This window comes from Panthera onca, chromosome A3 (assembly GCF_046562875.1).
Source record: "Panthera onca isolate mPanOnc1 chromosome A3, mPanOnc1 haplotype 2, whole genome shotgun sequence".
In the NCBI taxonomy this organism is placed as follows: Eukaryota; Metazoa; Chordata; class Mammalia; order Carnivora; family Felidae; genus Panthera; species Panthera onca.
In genome coordinates, this window is record NC_138341.1 from 104,144,422 (window position 1) to 104,164,448 (window position 20,027).

The following is a 20,027-nucleotide window of genomic DNA, read 5'->3' on the forward strand; positions in this document are numbered from 1 at the left end:
AGTTTTAATAGATCTGACACTTCCACATATATTCTATAAGCCATTTCATTTCTTTCCTTTCAGTTGTACCTTGCTTTGTCTGGATCTAGACTCACAGTCAGAAAGTTTTGACATCCTAAAAATGATTTGGGAGTCACCAATACAATACTTTCAATGATTTCTTCTTTGATTTCGTAGATTTTATAGAGATACTAGCCAAAAGATGTGGTTACTGGTCTCACTACCCAGGACTCTTAGAGGTGCTGATGTGGCATTCTGCTTTTGAAATGTTACGTGTCACTGTTATGTATTGAAATCTTTTTTTAACTGGAGAAATCATTTTATCGATCACAGTTTTCTATTATGATTTGTGTTTTGGTGTGAGTGTGTGTTACAAAGTATAAAATAATGTATAGAAGTCACTTCACTAAGGTTTTGTTTAAATGTATGTCACAGATTTTGCTGAATCTAAAATAACCATTGAAATAATATTTAAGTACCTTGGCTGTTCTTGGCATAAGATTAAAGATTTTTTTCCTCGTCTTGTAAAAAAGGATAACTGTAGTTTATTGCAAGGAGAACACTAGCCATCATTGCCTCCTCTTTAGTTGGGTCCAGTTGCCATGGTTACAGTCCTTTAAATGGGGAGGAGTGGTAACCGAAATAACACTGAATAACATCCCCTCCTCTTCACCTCTTTGCACATCTTCACACCACCTTCTCGGTCTATAGCACACTGTGCCATCGTCTGCTTCAGGTAGTCCTGTAGTGAGGTAGTCCAATTAGTTTTATTTATGCTAAATACTGTCCAAGTGATTGGCATAATTAGCATATTCCTGAAAATAATAATTGGCTGAACTTTCACCTTCAAAGCACCAAGCCTCAATAGACAAGGTCCATGACCTGAAATTTTTATTTTTTTCACATGTTATTAAAGTGTCAGGATTTTATGCTGCAAGGCACGCTACTTATTTACAACCTTGTTAAGGAAGCTAGTACAAGTGCAAGTACACTTGTTATAATATTTTATGGTATTCAGACCCTTGGAGATAGAAATTGCAAATCAGATCCTGTCTTTCTCTTTGTCAAACAGCATATTCCCTGATTTTTGTACTTACTGTCATTAACCAAAGTCTTGGAGAGGATTATGGTAGGACATCAAAACTGACAATCATTAATTGATAGAATGAAACTACAAAAAATTAGCTCTGACTTTAGTCAAACATTGAAAACATGGTTTATTCTTTGGTACAATGTGCTGTGCAGATTTATACAGCTAGAGCTAGACTGTACATTAAAAAGTGGGTCTACGTTTGGGAGACCTAACAGTTATCATATTTCATAATTATTTATAAGCAGGATTTGATGTAAGTGTATCTATGTTTAGACCTACGGTTTCCAGAGTTATAGAAAAAACATAACATTAAATCTTGATGTAAGAGAATAAAAACATTTGGGGTTTTTTCAAGACTCAGAATTTTATAATGAGTTTCATAATATAGCATTTCTTTTCTAGAAGCATGTCATACTCAAATAACTACTGTAAGCTTTCTAGCTATTACGTTGTTTTGCATTCCAAAATCATTCAAATATCAGTACTTTTTCTTGGAGGGATTCATTGAGGAACAAAGGAGTGAATGCTTAGTCTAAGTGGATTTACATTTTTCATTTTCTGGAGGCTTGTGCCAGTTGATAATTCCTTTTTCTAAAGAGGGAGCAGAGTGTCAAAATAGTAAACTGCATTCTATTAAATATTTTGGAATTATTTCTCTAAAATGTTTTACTTTTATTTCTTATAGAAAGAAGTATCTTTGAGTCTGAGCTTCATATTGAAAGAAGAGATGAAAAACACCAGCTGGATTAGAAAGAACTGGCTTCTTGTAGCTGGGGTGTCTTTCATAGGTGTCCATCTTGGAACATACTTTATACAGAGGGCTGCAAAACAATCTGTAAAGTCTCAATCTAGAGGCAAACAAAATGAGTATTGAAGAATGAAGGAAAAATAAATACCTGGAATTATTACTATGTCATTAAATCATTCCATGCTGATAAGCTTCATAAACCTGGAGCTAATTTTATAGCCACAGTGCCGCATATTCAAGACTTTCATTCCTTGAAGAATAATTTTTTTTCTAAATGTCAAAACCCATGACAATGCAATAAACAGAAAAATATGGTTGACAAAATAAAAGCCGTCTTCACCAATTATCACCTAAAATAAGATGTCTCGCTTAGAAGCTAAAAAGCCATCGTTCTGTAAAAGTGAACCACTGACAAGTGAGAGAGTCAGGGCCACACTTTGTGTCTTGAAAGGCATCCTAACATCAAGCTATGGCCCTTCAGGTAGGCTGAAGCAGCTGCACAATGGCCTCGGGGGCTGTGTGTGCACAACCTCACAGTCATCAGCCCTGCTCGCTAACCTTTCTGTCACCCATCCCATCTTAAAGATCCTAACAACATCCATGCAGAATCATGTGTCATGCTTCAGTGACTGTGGCTTATTCACAGCCATTCTTTGCTGCAATCTGATTGAAAATGTTCAGAGAATAGGCTTGATGCCCACCACTGTTATCAAATTAAATAAGCATCTTTTGAGCCTCTGCACCAGCTACCTCCAGTCTGAGTTCTGTGGTTGTCGAATTCTAGTCGACTTCAGTAGTACTCAGACCCTCCTTTGCCTGGTGCGCAGTATAGTAACAAGTAAACCTGCCTGCATGCTCACCAGACAGGAAATAGACCATATCAGTGCTTTGATTCTGAGAGCCTTTTTGCTTACAATTCCAGAAAACACCAAAGACTGCCTCATTTTAGGAAAGAGTATAATTGTGCCTTTAAAAGGTCAAAGAGTTACAGATTCTACTGTATTACCTGGAATACTTCTTGAAATATCAGAAGTTCAATTGATGAAGATCTTACCTATCAAAAAATCAGACACCTTCAAGGTGGCACTCTTCTGTGCATCTTTATCTGGAGATGTCTCTGACACTGGAGAAGGAACTGTAGTGGTCAGTTCCGGGGTTTCTCTTGAAAATGCAGTCCTGGACCAGTTGCTTAGCCTAGGAAGGCAGCTAGTTAGTGATCACATAGATCTACTCATATGCCAAAAAGTTGTGCACCCATCTTTGAAACAGTTTCTCAGTATGCATCGCATGATTGCCATAGACAGAGTTGGAGCGGCTCTCATGGAACCCCTGAGTAAAGTGACAGGTAAAAAGCACCTTCAGCCTTTGCCTCTTACACTTAATAAATCACACTTTTTTTGAGCTGAGATATTCTTGGTGTGTGTCACTGTGAACATCTTGAAAAATTTTAGAAGCCGCCAACTTTATAGCATATGTTAACATTTCTGGCAGCAAAGGTTTCTCATAAAGGATATCCTATAACATTCACTTACTGAAAGTTGAGTGATTATGGCTACTTCTATGTATTTTCCTGCCCCCCAAAGGACAACAGAATCTGTTATGACGTAAAACTATTAACCCCCCTAGGTATCTTACAGTATTGAGAAGTTTAATCACCTCATAATCATTAGGTCTTTCATACTTAACACAAAACTTTGAATTTTACAAACCTCTTAAATCACATTATATTCAGAAGGTAGTTTTGCAGCTAAAAGATCCCCTTTCTTCACTTCTGTACTTCTTCACTACTGTACTTCTGCCTAAATAGTTCTTAATTAGGAGTGGGTGGGTGGGTATGTACACGCACTAGCTTTAAATATCTGATATTTCCGGGGCGCCTGGGTGGCGCAGTCGGTTAAACGTCCGACTTCAGCCAGGTCACGATCTCGCGGTCTGTGAGTTCGAGCCCCGCGTCAGGCTCTGGGCTGATGGCTCGGAGCCTGGAGCCTGTTTCCGATTCTGTGTCTCCCTCTCTCTCTGCCCCTCCCCTGTTCATGCTCTGTCTCTCTCTGTCCCAAAAATAAATAAAAAAAAAAAAAAAACGTTGAAAAAAAAAAAATTAAAAAAAAAAAATATCTGATATTTCCAGCTGAGCTCCTTAAGAATCAGGATCGTCTTTTATTTTTAGCACTGACAACAGGCCTGGTCCCCAGTAGGTGTTCTAAGACATTTGTTGAATTAACTAATCTATTTGGTAAGATACAGAATTGTAACAGGCAAGAAATTCACTGTATTTTGTAAATTAAAATCAGACATAAGATTGATATTACAGCCAAAGAAACATGACAACATGAAGAGTTCGTGATTTGAGCCACTTTCAGTATCCTTTTAATTGCATCGACAACATACCAAAATTGATCATTTTGATCAATTGCAACGTTTATCAGACTTTAAGCCATTGTTAAAGTTCACTATATTTAGTGTTATACTCATCAAAATGTAGTAGTGTGTATGCCAGTATTGAACACCTAATATCTCTGGATTATTGCCCTACCTCTATAAGGCTGTCCCATGATTGTCAAAGTGGAAATTATGAAGAAATAATGGAAATAGTTCTATGGAACTCACTGATGTTCTGGGTCAGACACATAGCTTTAAATATTTATTGATTTTTCATGACTTTTCCAGCTGTGAATATCGAGTGTTACAGGTTATTTAGTCAGTTTTTAAAATATGAAACATTTTGCTATAGAGACAATAGTTTATGTGGGCACAGGGTTTCTATACCAGCCCACAGTTCTTATTTATCCCACATATAACTAGAACATGGTATTAATAGCCAGAGCTTTAGTCCTGGATCTTGGGAGCAGAGACCTTGTGAGATAAAAAGGGGAAAAACTATACCAAGCCCGTGGCTCAGGTAAACTATATTTTCCACCTTCCTGAGTGTATCTAGGTTAACATTACCTATTACCTCCTTTCTCCTCCTTCAGACAAAATTCCTCTTTATCGATGATCTGGGGTTATTGTGCATAGGCCATTGGTGTGTTTGAAGCTTGTCACGGAGTACAGAACATTTAACATTTGATTTGTTTTGTGAAGTAGGCATTACTATTCCCATCTTACTGTCATATGGGGAGGCCCACCCAGACATCAGAGACTCTGACATCAGAGACTTGCTTCGTGTCCAGTGGCACATAAGCAGTAGAGCCAGATCCTCTCAGATTCTCTGTTGTGTCCCCCAAGTGAAATACATATCTCGTAGGCATTTTTTGGTAATCCCTAAATTTTAGATTACTCAAGTATTCTTTATTCTTTGAGGCTTTAGAAGAAAAGAATATTCAAATAAGTGTAATTGTTCAGGGATTACTTTCTGGGTTCTTGCAAATTTTTTAAGCTCCCAGAAGATGGATGCACATTTTTGTGTGCTTTTCTAGAGAACGAGATAGCTCCTAACAGGTGTTCAAAGAAGTCTGTAAAGTGAAAGAACCTCTGCTTTATTGTATATCATTTTAATAGCAGACTACTACCTATCTTATAGGTTTTAGAAAATGCATCTTGTTATTTAGTCTGCATTTCATGTTTCGAAGTGTATGCTTAGGGGCTTTTAGGAATCCATTGTACATGATTGTACATTCCATCTTTACTCATACCTTTTGTGTTTTCTAAACTTTAAAAAATAGGAACACAGCCTATTGGTTCCCTAGGCTCAATCTCTCCTAGTAGTTATGGAAGTGTAAAAGATTTGTGCACTGAAAAATTTGGCTTCAAACATTTTCTTCATCTTATTCCTAATGAGGCAACTATCTGCAGCTTGCTGCTCTGCAACAGAAATGACACTGCCTGGGATGAGCTGAAGGTAGGTAACAGACTTTGAATTCCATTGTCTAGGGGCTGAAACAGAGATTAAATAGTTGGACAGACACAATAGTTATCTTCACATAGCTGAGCTTGCATTTTGTTTTTCATAACTTTCCTAGGTGATTTAGGAAGCAACAACAAAAATGAGAATTAAAGTCACAAGTAAGCTGACTGAATTGCCTGTGATATTACAGTAGACTTAGCAAGTGCTACCAGTTATTATTTCTAGTATTTACAAGCAATCTAAAGGTCCTTGACATGTGAACTTTTCTTAGTAATTAACTTGAATTGTGTATACCTTGATGCTAATGTGTATGAACAATTCACTTAGAAAATGAGTTCCCCAGCCATACCCATCCACCTCTTAAGAGTTTGTTGTTTTCTACCAGCAATAACACATGCAACTTTTATATGAGTATTGGTCACAAACTTGATTCATATATACTCAAGGATATGTCCTTGGTAAATATGAAAGGGCTCTCTTTATTATTATTATTATTATTATTATTATTACTACTACTACTACTACTACTGGGTTGTAGCTATATTATTTCCATAGCAGCCTGAAATAAATTCTATAGCATGTATATAACTCATTTATTTAGACTAAAATAATCTTTTTGGTAGAAATACTAGCAAACCTTACTGACCCAGTTATTTTGAGGACATCCATTTGTCAATCTCAGTTTGAGGAGCTAAGTGCATATGAAAGATGATATTAATCCTGCCTACGGAAATAAACATCTGGCTAAAGTATTTTTCTTTAATCTCTAATCTTTATTGTTTCAAACTGTATTCATCACATTACAACCTTGGCAACACAAGTTTTGTTCTTTTGCAATTAAAATCCAGCTCTTTGAGTCTACTATCTAAGTTCCCTTGAAAAATGGTTATAGTTCTTTGTGTATCTCATGTCGATATCTGATTCTGATGATTCATCTCTTTTTTAGCTCACATGTCAAACAGCACTGCATGTTTTGCAGTTAACAATCAAGGAACCGAGTGTTTTGTTGGGAGGTGGCTGTACTGAAACTCATTTGGCAGCATATATCAGACACAAGGTAGGTTAGATAGTCCTGTTCAGATTATCTGAATTCCCAGCAACATTTGTTTTTATGAGACAATAAACCAAATCATAATACCCTGGAACTTTTAATGATTAATTTCTCAGTAGTTCAAATCAAATATTGTATTTGAAAACATGAGGAAAATAACATTTGCAAATATAAGGTAATATCTTTATTACACTGATTATTATTAATCCAGCCCTTTACCAAATGATCACATTCTTTGAATATTGTCTAAATATTGCATGTTGAAATGAGCGTTCTGTTAAATGGGAGTTGTACTCGAGATTTCAACTGCTGTGGTCCAATAATAATTGATATTCATAATGAAAGTGTTAAGATTCCACAGAATACTTCATACCTTCTGGACTGTCAAGAAAAGACTTAATTTCATTTAAGCATTCCAAGTATTAGATTCTATTATGATTTTTTAAATATTTTTTTAAAGTTTATTCATTTATTATTTCTGAGGGCGGGGGGGGGGGTGCACAAGCACTGGAGGGGCAGAGCGAGAGGGAGACACAGAATCCAAGGCAGGATCCAGACTCTGAGCTGTCAGCACAGAACCTGACACAGGGCTCAAACCCATGAACCACAAGATCATGACCTGAGCCAAAGTCAGAAGCTTAACCAACTGAGCCACCCAGATATCCCAGATTCTATTATGATTTTTAAATTGGTATCTGTTTATAATATAAATTCTATCAAGTGGAATATTTTTTATTCATTTAGGAAACTATGTCCTGATAATACATAAATTTAGTCCATTATGGTTCTGATTATTTCGTAAATGCTGACTTTTTGAAAACAGATACAAAAAGGTATGTTTCCCACATATTTGCAGTTGATTCTTTGGTTGGTCAGGAGTGTTATGAAGAGACTGCAGAGCTTCTGGTGGCTGACTAGGTTAGAGAAACAGTGCACATTTTTTACACATGTGCCCCACCCTACTTCCCAAAATGATTTAAAATCTAAAAGTTATCAGAATATACATCACAAAAAACAAAATCAGTGCCCATCTATTGATGCAATATAGTCTGCAAATGGGATTGAGTAAACTAGAAAAAGGTTTTTTGGAGGAGGAAGGTTTTCTAAGTAGAATTTTGAAGAAACAATACAGTACTGAAAATCTGGGGAAAGAACATGCAGTAGAGGCCATCTTATGTGGTTCACACATCCTGAGCCGAAAAAGAAAGTGGTCACTGCTTGGAAATGGGTTGAATATGGGTTTTTAGCTATCATTCAATTATTAGTTTGCTAATATATTACTTTTTCTATCATTAAATCTCTAGGATAAACTTTTTTAGAATGGTGGAACAAACAAAAAACATTTACTTCTCATTAAAGAGATTATTTTAAAACCTTAATGTGAAAATTGCACATGTCCCTAAATGGCTTTTGTCTTAATAATAATGTGTGTTCTCATTTTAAACAAATCTCAAACAGTTGGCTAAATAAGTACTTCATTTGGACATTAGCCTTAAGGAACCTCCTCCTGTGTATGAAAACCTGTAATATATGCATTATGCCATGTCCTTCATGTATTGAGGAGACACTACCGAGCAGTCCTTCATAGTAAGCCAATGATGGGGTTTATTCTGACTCATTCTTTCTGATAACATGACTAGCATATATTTATACTATAATCAACCAGATTAAGGGATTATAGCCTGGACAGCTGACCCATAGTTGCCCATTAGCATTGTGCTAAACTCCTAAGGAAATTGAACACAAGTAGTAATTTCATGATAAAGGTTTGATCAAGTATTTTATCTTTCAGAAAAATTTTTATAACATTGCTCTGTATGTGTTTTCAATGGTTTTATTACTATTTTAGATTTGTAATGAGCCCGAAAGCATTCTCCAAGATGATGGGTGTACTCAAACAGAACTTCAGCTCCTCACTGAAGCATTCTGCAGTGCACTAGAATCTGTTGCTGGCTCTCTAGAACACGATGGAGGTGAAATTCTTACAGACATGAAGTATGGACACTTTTGGTCCGCTCAGCCAGAGTCTCCCTCTGTTGTTGACTGGCCAGATTTGCTTTCAAGATGTGGCTGTGGACTATACACTAGCCAGGAAGAACTCCGCTGGTCTTTTTTAAAGAGTACTCGTCATCCCTTTGCACCACAAACCTGCCTCCCACATGAAGCTGTGGGCTCAGCCAACAACCTGACCTTGGACTGTTTTACTGCTAAACTTAGTGGCCTGCAGGTGGCTGTGGAGACAGCCAACTTGATTTTGGATCTTTCATATATCATTGAAGATAAAAACTGATAGAATAACATGTTTATATTACAAAAACAAACAAAAAAAACCTAGTCAGGTAGTCAGTTAAGAAAAATAATGTGCATATTTTTTCTCTCCCAAGGCCCTCTTCTGCATATTTGGATAGGTTATTCATAAAGTTATAGATATAGAAGGAAAAAATATGATTCTTAAATGGAAAAACCATAGAACATTAAAAACATGAAGCATTATTAAAGATATTATAGTTATCTTAGGGATTCCACAGATGCCACACTGTATGTTCTAAATTTGTGTTGTTATTGTGACATCATTCTAAGAACATACAGAAATAAAAAAAAACTTCCTAATCTATGCTCTAGTTTGGTTATACTAAACTGATGTTTCACCAAGGAATATAATTTGAATTTTATGCAAATGCAATCAATGTATTGATAAATTGAAGATGAAATACAGAATGCAGCTTGAGGAATAAGTATGGAGCTGTAACAGATGTTATATTAAACCTTAAACATTTTGAAAATTTTGGGAAAATTAAACAATGTAAGTCAGATTTGTAGCCATGTTAGAAGGAAAAAGAGTTTTTAAGCAATTTCCTCCTATATTCTTGCAATGCAAAATAATTTACCCTGAGCCAAAGAAAAAATTGTAGTACACAGTAATGCAACATAAAACTATGAAAACTTGAGTGCACCTTATGCTTCATAAAACAGTCTCTTAAATTTTACTTTTTATTATTAGAGTCAAATGGAAGGACAGTGTGGTAGGCAGCCTCTAAGACGGTACTAGTGACCTCTCCCAATCCTGGTTTTCAGGACCTTGAACAGTCCCCTCCCCTTGAGTGTGGGGTGGATATAGGGACTCCTCTGAGTTTCTCCCCCTTGTGAACAGGAATGTCTTATTGGAGTTCTCCCATGCTCAGTCCATCATTGTATGTTGGGAGTGGAGGGCAGGTGACTTGTCCCATTAGCTTCATGGGTCTACAGATTGAGAGGAGCTGTGTTGCAGAATCTGGACTTAATGAATTACACCTGAGGAGCTTCACCCAGCCTGACCTGATTTCAGTGATAAGATTCAGGACTTCAAGCTGATGGTGTAATATGATGAGACTTTTGGGGATCTGGGGAGTGTGTGAATGTATCTTGCATTTGATACATTAGAGGCAACCTCTAAGATGGCTTCAATGATGTCACTTCCTGGTAGTCCACCCTTTGGGTGTGCATGGGACCTAAAAACTAGTTTTTAATGAGTATACAGCAGAAGTGATGGGATGTCACGTTGTAGAAAGATAGGCTTCTCTCTTGATCTCTCACTCTCACCCTGATCAGAGGCTACCTGCCGGGTTGGGAATGCCTGGAGAGAGGCCCACATAGCAAGAAACAGGGGCTTCGAGCCAACAGCACATAAGGAACTGAATCCAACCAACAACCACAAGAATTCTTTTAGAAGCATATCCCCCCTAGTGGAGCCTTAGCAGTAACCCCTGCCACTGCAACTACTAGAGAGACCCTAAAGCAGAGAACCTAGCTAAATTACTCCCAGATTGATTCCTGACCCACAAAATCTGTGAGATAATAAATCGTAAGTCAAGTCTTGGGTATAACTTGTTATGCAGCAATAGACATCTAATAAAGGCAGGAGCAAAGGCTTATTTATAATTACATATTGAAAACTTGGTCACACAATGGCAAAAAGCATTCTTGATGCCATGCCTCTGCGTTTTCACCATCACTACAAACATGAAGGCACTGTTCTTTATCATACATGCTTACAATGGGGTTTTACATTCACTTAAGAAAGTGTGTCACGTGGGAATAGGAGAATTGCCCTGGGTCTCCCTGGCCTTCTACTGCATTTCCAAGTTACTCAAAAAAGGGATGCCACTCTGAATCTCTCCAGTTGATCTTAGAGGTTAAGAGCCTCCACTTCCCATGATAGCCATTAACTCTGCCATTTTTATTTAGCTTTGCCATAAAATTCAGTTACATACCTTGGTGAAACATCCATGCTCTCATTTTGAATATGTCATAAATTTGTTTAAATAGTCTCATGAAGTCATGTTTCCTGAAGTTGTGTACAAGCCTTACTAGAAAATACTGTAAATAATTTTTTTTAAAAGAAGCAATTCCTTAACAGATGAAGGAAATCATCAAACTCAGATGGTAAAATATGAGATGAAAATTCGTGATGCAAATAATTGCAGAGGAGCTCATTTTGACAGAAATAAATGACAGAAACAGCAACTAAGTTAAGCCTCAGACCATGTTTTGTGACTGTAAGACTGAGGTCTGAATATCGCATTACAAGGTTCCTCGAAGACAGAACTGGAAACCCTGACAGCTACAAAAAAAGGAAAGGGAGAATAATGCTCAAGAGAATGAAGTCAGGGACGGCTGCTCACGACTTTTGTGGGACTTACAGGACGTGTAGCATTCAGGTTTACTGAGCTGTAGGTGTCCAACAGGATTAGCATCCTATTTATCAAAAGAGGTTAGGATTTTGGCTGCAAGGAAAATATTGGAAAATGAAAGCAAATTAAAGGAATCTTCTAAGTCAAAATACTTGTTTGGTTTTATAAATACCCCAGTCCTTAATTCTTCCATTTGTACTATATTAAATAATCTCTACTAAAACATAAAGGTATTTTAAATCATTAGAGTGAAGTGTTTTCCCCAGAATGTTTAAATTGTATATTGTCTTTTAGTTGCATATAAATCTTTTATTATCATACTATCCTTGAGCTCATTTAGTTTGTATAATCAAAGCTAGTTAGGCATTTCACCTGATAGTAGAAAAAATTTAAGTACCTTTGTAAGATCCATCATATCCTATATTCTTACACTGTGAATAATTCTTTGGATAACTTTAAAATAAAACAATATGGGGGCACCTGGGTGCCTCGGTCAGTTAAGCTTCTGACTCTGGACTTTGGCTCAGGTCATTATCTCATGGTATAAGCCCCAAATCAAGTTCCATGCTGACAGTGCAGAGCTTGCTTGGGATTCTGTCTCTCCCTCTCTGCCTCTCCCCCGCTTGTTCTCTAATAAAAATAAACTTAAAAAAAATACTTCCAAAAAATAAAATAAAATATTGTTTACAGTTACATAAACTATACAGGTTACTAAGAAAATCATGTACAAAAATCACTTGCATAATTAACGCAGGCCCTGTCAAACATCCAATCAGTTATTCATTCCTTCCTGATAATCTTGTGGGAATAGTCAAGGAGACTAAACACCTCTTACAGGGCTCTGTTTCAGCTGTCTAAATAAACCTATCTCTTGATCTGAAGGAAAAGGCAAGCTTAAACATGTGATATCTTTATAATTTTTTTTTATCATGTAGTTAAGTGTTTCCGCTTAATAACTATGGTATCCCATAATCCTTGGAAATTTTTGCCACTTACTTACAAAATTTGATTTTAAATGTATCTGAACCCAATGTCAGCTTGTGTCTTTAGATTACAAGTAAATTTATATACTTATTTATTAAATATACAGTAATACTCATAAAAGCAAATGCAGTCCATGAAAACTACTCCTACATATAGATCAAGCCTTTTATTGGAGAGATAATTAGTAAGAAAAGCACTAAAAGCAGTGCCATACCATTACCTGTAATAAATTGTGACTTAGAGGGAAATCAATCAACTTGATAATTTCCTATTAAGAAATCACACTGAGAAAATATTTATAACGAAAATCCTAGTTTAGCCCTGTAGCTTTTGCTTGAAGTATTAAAATTTCATTTTGAGAAGTGTTAAGTGACTTCTTTTTGTTTGCCAGACACAACAGTCAATGGTATTAGAAGTATTAAAAAAAAAAAAAAAGATTTATTTACAGTTCCTGACCTCAAGGAGCTGATCACCTAGCCAGTGAGACTTTTTTTTAATATTATTTTTATTTCTTAAAAAGCAATTGTATAAAATTATTACATAATTATTCAAATCATTCATAAACATTATGTGGTAATAGAAAATTTTTAAAATGTGAATCACACACAGACGAGGAAAATAAAGTCAAATGTAGTCCCACTACCCAGAAATAACCACTGTTAACATTTTATATGCATCTTTTCAGTTTGTTTTCTGTATATGCTTTGCCAAAATGTATTAACATAGGATGTTGCTTTAGAATCTGTTCCTTTTACCTAAGATGCACATCATAAACATGTACAATCACTACATATTCTACTACTACATCATTTTTAATTCCTAAAGGAATTTCAGTTGTAGAGATTCTACCATAATTTAGTCAATGAGCTTTTATTAGTATACTTTTAGGCTGGTTTTAATTTTTGTACCAGTATAAGCAAAAACTCAGTGAACATCTTGTATATATCCTTTTCCCATATCCAGATTACTTCCTCAGAATAAATAGAATTATGATTTCTGGGCCTAAGTATTTATTTGAAATGGAAAGACTATATTAATGTATATGGTCTTAATTAAGTCTTCCAGAAATGTTGCATCAAAATACTCTGACCACAGTGTGTACAAGTACTCGTTTTCCTGAACTTTGGCCAGCACTAGTTTTTTGCCAACTTAATAGCTGAAAATGGACTCCTTTTAATAATTTGCATTTTTAAAATTATTAACGACATAGACATTTTTTATACATTGTTGGCCAATGTTGTCCTTCTTTAGTAAATCTTTTCTTAATATGTCTTCCATGTTTCCTATCAGTAAGTTCATTTTCCTCATCTATATTTATATTTATCTTCTCCTGCACATTATTAAAGATATGTACATATCAGAGAGGTAAGTTTTTAAAGCAAATGCATAACCTTTCTTCATGGTCTCAAATTTCCAACCAGCTGCACATGTCCAAGTAAATGTGGCACAGTTTCTATTGATTTGTACTAACACACACAAGCAGCAGCAAAACACCTATGTAGCGTGAAGAATATAAAATAGTGGGCAAACTATTGCCCCTGCCTGTGAATACCATCTAACCCTGTGATAAAGCATCTGTGACATGGGTGCTGTAGGACTTGGGTAGGGCTGCCATTAACAAATCTGAAATCAAGATGTCGTCAGGGCTACACTGCCTACAGGGGCTCCAGGGGACAATCATTTCTGCCTCTTCTAGTTTCTGGCGGCTCTTGGCAATCCTTGGCATATACACCCAACCCGACAATCTCTGCCTCCACCTTCACAGGCCTTCTCTTCTCTCAGGGTCACAAATCTCCTTTTCCTTTCTCTTATTAAGAAACTAGTTATTGCAGGGGCACCTGGTGGCTTAGTCGATTAAGCGTCCGACTTCAGCTCAGGTCATGATCTCACAATTCGTGGGTTCGAGCCCCGCTTGGGGCTCTGTGCTGAGCTCAGAACCCGGAGCCTGCTTCGGATTCTGTGACTCCCTCTACCCCTTCCCTGCTTGCACTCTGTCTTTCTCTCTCAAAAATAAACAAACATTAAAAAAAAAAATTTTAGGCCCACCCGAAATCCAGAACGATGGCATCCTAAGATCCTTAATTACATCTGCAAAGACCCTATTTTCAAATAACACCACATGCGCAGGTGTGGGGCGTAGGGGGCAACACCATTCAACTCACTACAGATGGTAAAAAATGCCCAAGATGTAAATCTTCCTTCCCCAGGTTACAGCTGCGCAGGGAGTAAAGTATGCCCAACTTGAACAGAAGCACCAATGTCAGGTTTTACCACCAAACATTTAAAGTCATTTCTCCATTTATTGTTTTTTAATTATAATCAAAGTGCAATCTCTTTTGCCCCCTTTTTGCCTTAAATTGCCCTACACCTGACATTCTCTTCTACTTGGCATCTCTATCTGCATCACCTTCACACTTACTTTCCTTCCCCAGGTATCACATATAAACTACTCATTGGATACTGTTCTATACTTTCTCTATGCTCACGTAATTTACATACAAACACATAGACAAAAAATGTTTACATTACTAAGAGAGATCGTTGTATATAACTTTGCTTTTTTCAGAAATGTCTCCAAGTCAACTGAAACTGATCTCATTCATTATTTTCACGGTCACATAATATGCCTTTACAAGTTGTGATGTTGCTGTCCCCTTTGCTAGCCTGGTGCACCCATCCCTAAATGCTGTGAGTGTCCTGGCCGCTGATGGCTTACATCTAACCCCTTCTCCAGGGAACTTCTCTAAACCCAAACAAGCCTTCCCAGGGAGATTATGCCTGGGAGATCACGATCTGACCCTTTCCTGTGTGTGTGTGTGTGTGTGTGTGTGTGTGTGTGTGTGTGTGTGTGTGTGTGTATGGAGGGGGGGGACGCTCAGCCAACAACTTTGTACACATATTCTTACCTAATTATGTTTTCCTTTATAAGAGTGAGATCCTCAAGTGATTCTAATGAGTTAGGAGTTAGGTCACAAAAAAATGTACCATTTAATAAATACTGCCTAATTGTTTTCCAGAAAACTATAACAACTCACATTTCCACCATCAATGCAGGAGAGTATGATTTCCCGTAACCTCTTCTCCCACTTAGTGTCTCTGTCTGTAACATGTTTATTGTTTTTCTCAATTTTAAAGTTCCTGATTATGAGTGAATTTGAGCATTTTAAAAATACAACTTCTGTTTCTCATCCTACACGTGAGGAGCTTCAAAGTCACCACTACATCCTAATTAACGAGTAGAAAGCTGAACAAACTGCAAAATCAACAACCATTTTTTGGTGTAAATCTGTAAAACTGTACCTGTAAAAGGTAATCCTGATCACCAAATCCCAATGTGTGTCTGTCTAGTTGTGGGGAGGTTCCCACACCAACAGGCAATTCTCCAGACATCAGCTGCATGTCCTACAATTCAACTCAATCCTGACACGATCTACCTGGATAGCGTCAGATTCCAAAGGAGAAGGGTTCAGTTCTACATTACTGCCCCTCCCCCACCACCCACTCCACTTCAGATGCCATTTGCAAAACCAGGATATTACCTGTGCTTCAACCTACCAGCTACAGATCAGAGATTCCAATGATCCCTTCTTGGGTTCTTAATTTGCTACAGGGGATCTCAGAACTCAAAGAACTTACTAGGTCACGAGCTTATTATAAAAGTATAGAACTCAAGAACAGCTAGATGAAGGAGATGCATAGGGCAAAGTATAGGGAAAGGGCACAGAGTTTCCATGCCCTCTCTGAGTGTACCACTATCCCCAAAGCCCTGTGCTCACTAACCCAGAAGTTCTCTAAACGCCATCCTATGGAGACTTACTTACGGAGGCATGATTGATTAAGTCATTCACTAGAAGTGAATGATTCAACCTCCAGCTCCTTTGTGCAGTCTGGATGTCAGAGGGTGGAACTGAAATTTCCACTCCTGTATTCTTGGTTGGTTCCCTGGCAACCAGCTCCCATTCTTAGGTTCAGGCTAAGAATGTCATTAACATAACAAAAGACACCTTAGCTCTCACCACTTAGAAAATTCCAAGGGTTTTAGGAGCTCTGTGCCAGACCTGGGACAAAGACCAAATATATTTGTTATAAATCACCACTATCACAGTCCATTAGAAAAGTGAGGGCACAGGGCAAACAACTATCCCCAAAAGTGGAGACAAACAGATACAGAGAATCACAATTTATCGGAGCAGAAACTCACAATCAGTAACCATTGTGGAAACAACTACCAGCGTGGGAGAATTGAAACTGTTATTAACGAATTGCTGTCAGCTCCTTACGCACAAGTCAAAAAGTAAGACCTCCAGGGGGACCAAGTCATAGGAGAGTCCTCATACTTTTGTGAGTTGTAAGCCCCACCCCATTCCAGAGCTCTAATAGGTACTTACATTGAATACTGAAGAAAAATCCCCTTGTGTTTCCAATAAGGGTAGACGAAAAGGAACCATGCGGAAATACACTAGAGAATTTTTTTCCCCCTCAGGATAAATTATTTTACCAACACCTTGCTAACCTTAAAGATAAAACTCCTAGGGGCACCTGGCTGGCTCAGTCGGTAGACCATGAGACTCTTCATCTCCGGGTCCAGAGTTCAAGCTCCATGTTGGCTGTAAAGATTACTTAAATAAATAAAACTGAAAAAAATAAAAATTAAAAAAAAAAAACCCTGCCAGTTATTTTACCAGCAAATAAGTTTAGTTGGGAGTCGTGGAGAATTGCATTCTGGGACACAGAAACTACAGTACAAAACAAGGCAAAACTACAGGCAACTCCGTAGAAAAAAGGAGAGGAATGGTCTTTTATAAATGAAGGGGGGGGGGGGGGGGGGGAGTTACAAGGCTGTTATAAACAAAAAGTCCATTGGAGTAAACTGGAAGTTCAAAGTATAGTGGCTTTTCATTGGCTGGGTTGTGACCGTTCGTCATTGGCTGGGCTGTTGCCAGGGCAGAAGAAGAACCTTTTTTTTTTCCGTTAAAATAGAATTGAAAGGTACATCTCTTCCTGTTGGATCTGCAATTGACAAATTGTGGCAGGATGCGAAAGCTCCCCCTGCTGGCCGCCTGACTCCATTCTAAACAAGGTTTCCTTTTATTAATTTTCACAGTCTATTTTATCAACCTGCTAGGATTTTATGAGAGCCAAACCTACCTGAGGGAAGGGAAATACCAACTCTAGCCCCCTCTACCTTTCCAAGTGGAGGAAGGTAAATACAGACCTCCAGCCCCCTCCAGCGGTGGTGTCTCACCTAAGCGGTAAAAAAAAAAACTTGGAGGCATCCAAGATATCCTTCAGTAGAAGAGTTGATAAATAAACTGTAGTATATCCAGACAATGGAATATTGTTCAGTGGTAAAAAGAAATGAGCTTTCAAACCATGAAAATACACGGAAGAAACTTAAATGAACACGACTAAGTGAAAAAAGCCAATCTGTAAAGGCTGTATACTATATGATTCCAATTATATGACATGGTTGAAAAGGCAAACCTATGGCGACATGAGATTAGTGGTTGCTAGAGATTATGGGGAGGGATACATAGACAAAGCACAGCGGATTTTAAAGCAATGAAACTTCTTTGTAGGATACTGCACTGGTGTATACATGTCATACATTTATCAAAACCCGTTTAGAAAAACAAATGTTCTAAAATTTTAATTGAGATAAGGCTAAATTATAAATTTATAAAGTTAGGTGGAGTGGTTACAAGGATATTCAAAAATTTGCTTAATTTTGAAATCTTCATGTAGGCTTAGTAATTTAACAGAATAATCTTATAATTCTCTTGGGTTATGTCAGAGACTACACAATGTGCATATTTATTAAATCTCCCCGACAGTTTTGGTTAACTAGAAACATAGAGAAATGTGTTACATTTTACTTTTTATCAGTGTGTCAGATATATTTATGGGTATGGAATAGGTGATTTCATTGCAAAGGAATTAAATAATCCCTGAAATTAGGAAAAATGGGGCACCTGGGTGGCTCAATCGGTTAAGCGTCGGACTTCGGCTCAGGTCATGATCTTACAGTTCCTGGGTTCGAGCCCCGCATCTGGCTCTGCGCTGACAGCTTGGAGCCTGGAGCCCGCTTCTGATTCTGTGTCTCCCTCTCCCTCTGACTCTCCCTTGCTTGTTCTCTCTCTCTCTCTCTCTCTCTTTCTCTCTCTCTCAAAAATAAATAAACATTTAAAAAATTATTTTAAAAAAGAAATTAGGAAAAATGCATTTAATCTGTGTCAACAAATAACTAACATTTGTTATAAATGGTGCTTAAAGTATTATCAAAACTGCTATGTTGCATCTCTTTACTCTTATTAAAAATTTTGGGGGGCTGTAAGAAATGAATAAATATATGTGAGGTAAGTTTGAATCTATGTTATGATTATATAGGCAACTTGAAAAATCTTAGGTTACTCATCAAAACTAAAGAACTTCTAAAAACTAAAACAAAAATTTCTATCAATTCCTCAAGATAAACTGTCAGCCATTCTTATTTATTTTACTTATGAATTTACTATGCATGAACATCTTATTCAATTAAGCTAGTCTTACATAATGATGAAGTATAATGGAAAATTTTATCTTTATATTTATGGCACGTGAAACCAAGATCTTTAAAACACAGATGATTTCAAGTTCTTGTTTAAATATTCTTTTTTGCTTTTAACTGAGCATTGTATGAAATATCTACTTCATCATTTTTTATTATAAATCAAATCCTGATTATCTGCATGGATGAATCTCTCCTCATATTTGAATCCTTTCTGGTTTTCATTGTAATGCACGGATGTCAATATTGGGACTTTCCTGTGGAAACAATTTCAAAATGTGAAATTAAACATAAAGCACTTGCAGTTGGTTTTCTGGCCCATGATCCTTTCTTACTTAGAACCAGATTAAGTTTCTCCTCACTCACTGAATGAAGAGCTATTGATTGCTGGCCATTTCAAGTCATTGTGCATATATTTACCTAGATACCTTCATTCTTCCATTTATTTATTCTCCCTAGCATCATGGTTAGGGAAACCATAGTAAGTACAAAAAGACATGTTTAAGCTGTTCTGATTAAGCTTGAAGTCTGAATATCATCCACGTAAAGTAAATTTAATTTGAGCTATGAAGCAGAGTGATATGAGTATGATGGGAATCAGGAGGATTGTACCTAAGATGATTGAGATGAGATCTTAAGGAGAAGTAGAGTTAATTAGGATAAGGAAGAAATGAGATGATTCCAGGCAGAAGGAATAGCATATGCAAAGGCCCTGTGGTAGGAGGGAACATAACATATTTCAAAAATTGAAAAGTCATTGTGGCCAAAGCTTAGAAGTGAGGGCAAATGTCATGGAAGATGACTCTGAAGACATAGGTGGGGGCCAGGCCAGGCCAAACTTTGTAAGCCACGGTGAAGAACTTGGAATTAATCCTAAAAGCAATGAAAATCCTGACCATGTTTTGAGGTAGGAAGGCAGCAGAAGGAAAAGTACTGAGTTTGAGGAGAAGAAACTAGTTAGGAAGTTATTCACTAGAATGGGGAAGAAATTATGACAGACCGTGGTGGCAATATAGATGAGAGACACAGAGGGACTCAGGAAAATTTCAGCAGATAAACTCAACAGGATTTGTGATGATTTGGATGTCCA

The 20,027-nt window shown here is 37.1% G+C and overlaps 2 protein-coding genes and 1 long non-coding RNA gene across 3 annotated transcripts; 2 read left to right on the forward strand and 1 right to left on the reverse strand.

Annotated features, from left to right (window-relative positions):
• Window positions 1-522: 522 nt before the first annotated feature.
• On the reverse strand, window positions 523-16,418 carry LOC132665223 (uncharacterized). Its single transcript, XR_013554582.2, has 3 exons — window positions 16,212-16,418; window positions 2,896-3,035; window positions 523-742 (listed from the first exon to the last, which is right to left on the reverse strand). It is a non-coding gene; the product is annotated as an uncharacterized LOC132665223 (long non-coding RNA).
• LOC144615895 (uncharacterized) lies at window positions 1,779-2,001 on the forward strand. The gene has a single exon (XM_078444276.1). The coding sequence runs from the start codon at window positions 1,821-1,823 to the stop codon at window positions 1,965-1,967; it is 147 nt and encodes a 48-aa protein (XP_078300402.1). The 5' UTR covers window positions 1,779-1,820; the 3' UTR covers window positions 1,968-2,001.
• MKKS (MKKS centrosomal shuttling protein) lies at window positions 2,122-11,915 on the forward strand. The gene is made up of 4 exons (XM_060611959.3): window positions 2,122-3,186; window positions 5,504-5,679; window positions 6,632-6,742; window positions 8,586-11,915. The coding sequence occupies exons 1-4, from the start codon at window positions 2,202-2,204 to the stop codon at window positions 9,024-9,026; spliced, it is 1,713 nt and encodes a 570-aa protein (XP_060467942.3). The 5' UTR covers window positions 2,122-2,201; the 3' UTR covers window positions 9,027-11,915.
• Window positions 16,419-20,027: the final 3,609 nt, after the last annotated feature.

Coding starts and splice junctions, on each gene's coding strand:
- LOC144615895 (XM_078444276.1), top strand. CDS start 1,821: ATGAAAAACACCAGCTGGATTAGAAAGAACTGGCTTCTTGTAGCTGGG.
- MKKS (XM_060611959.3), top strand. CDS start 2,202: ATGTCTCGCTTAGAAGCTAAAAAGCCATCGTTCTGTAAAAGTGAACCA. Junction 5,680..6,631: donor CTGCCTGGGATGAGCTGAAG/GTAGGTAACAGA, acceptor TCTCTTTTTTAG/CTCACATGTCAAACAGCACT. Junction 6,743..8,585: donor CAGCATATATCAGACACAAG/GTAGGTTAGATA, acceptor TTACTATTTTAG/ATTTGTAATGAGCCCGAAAG.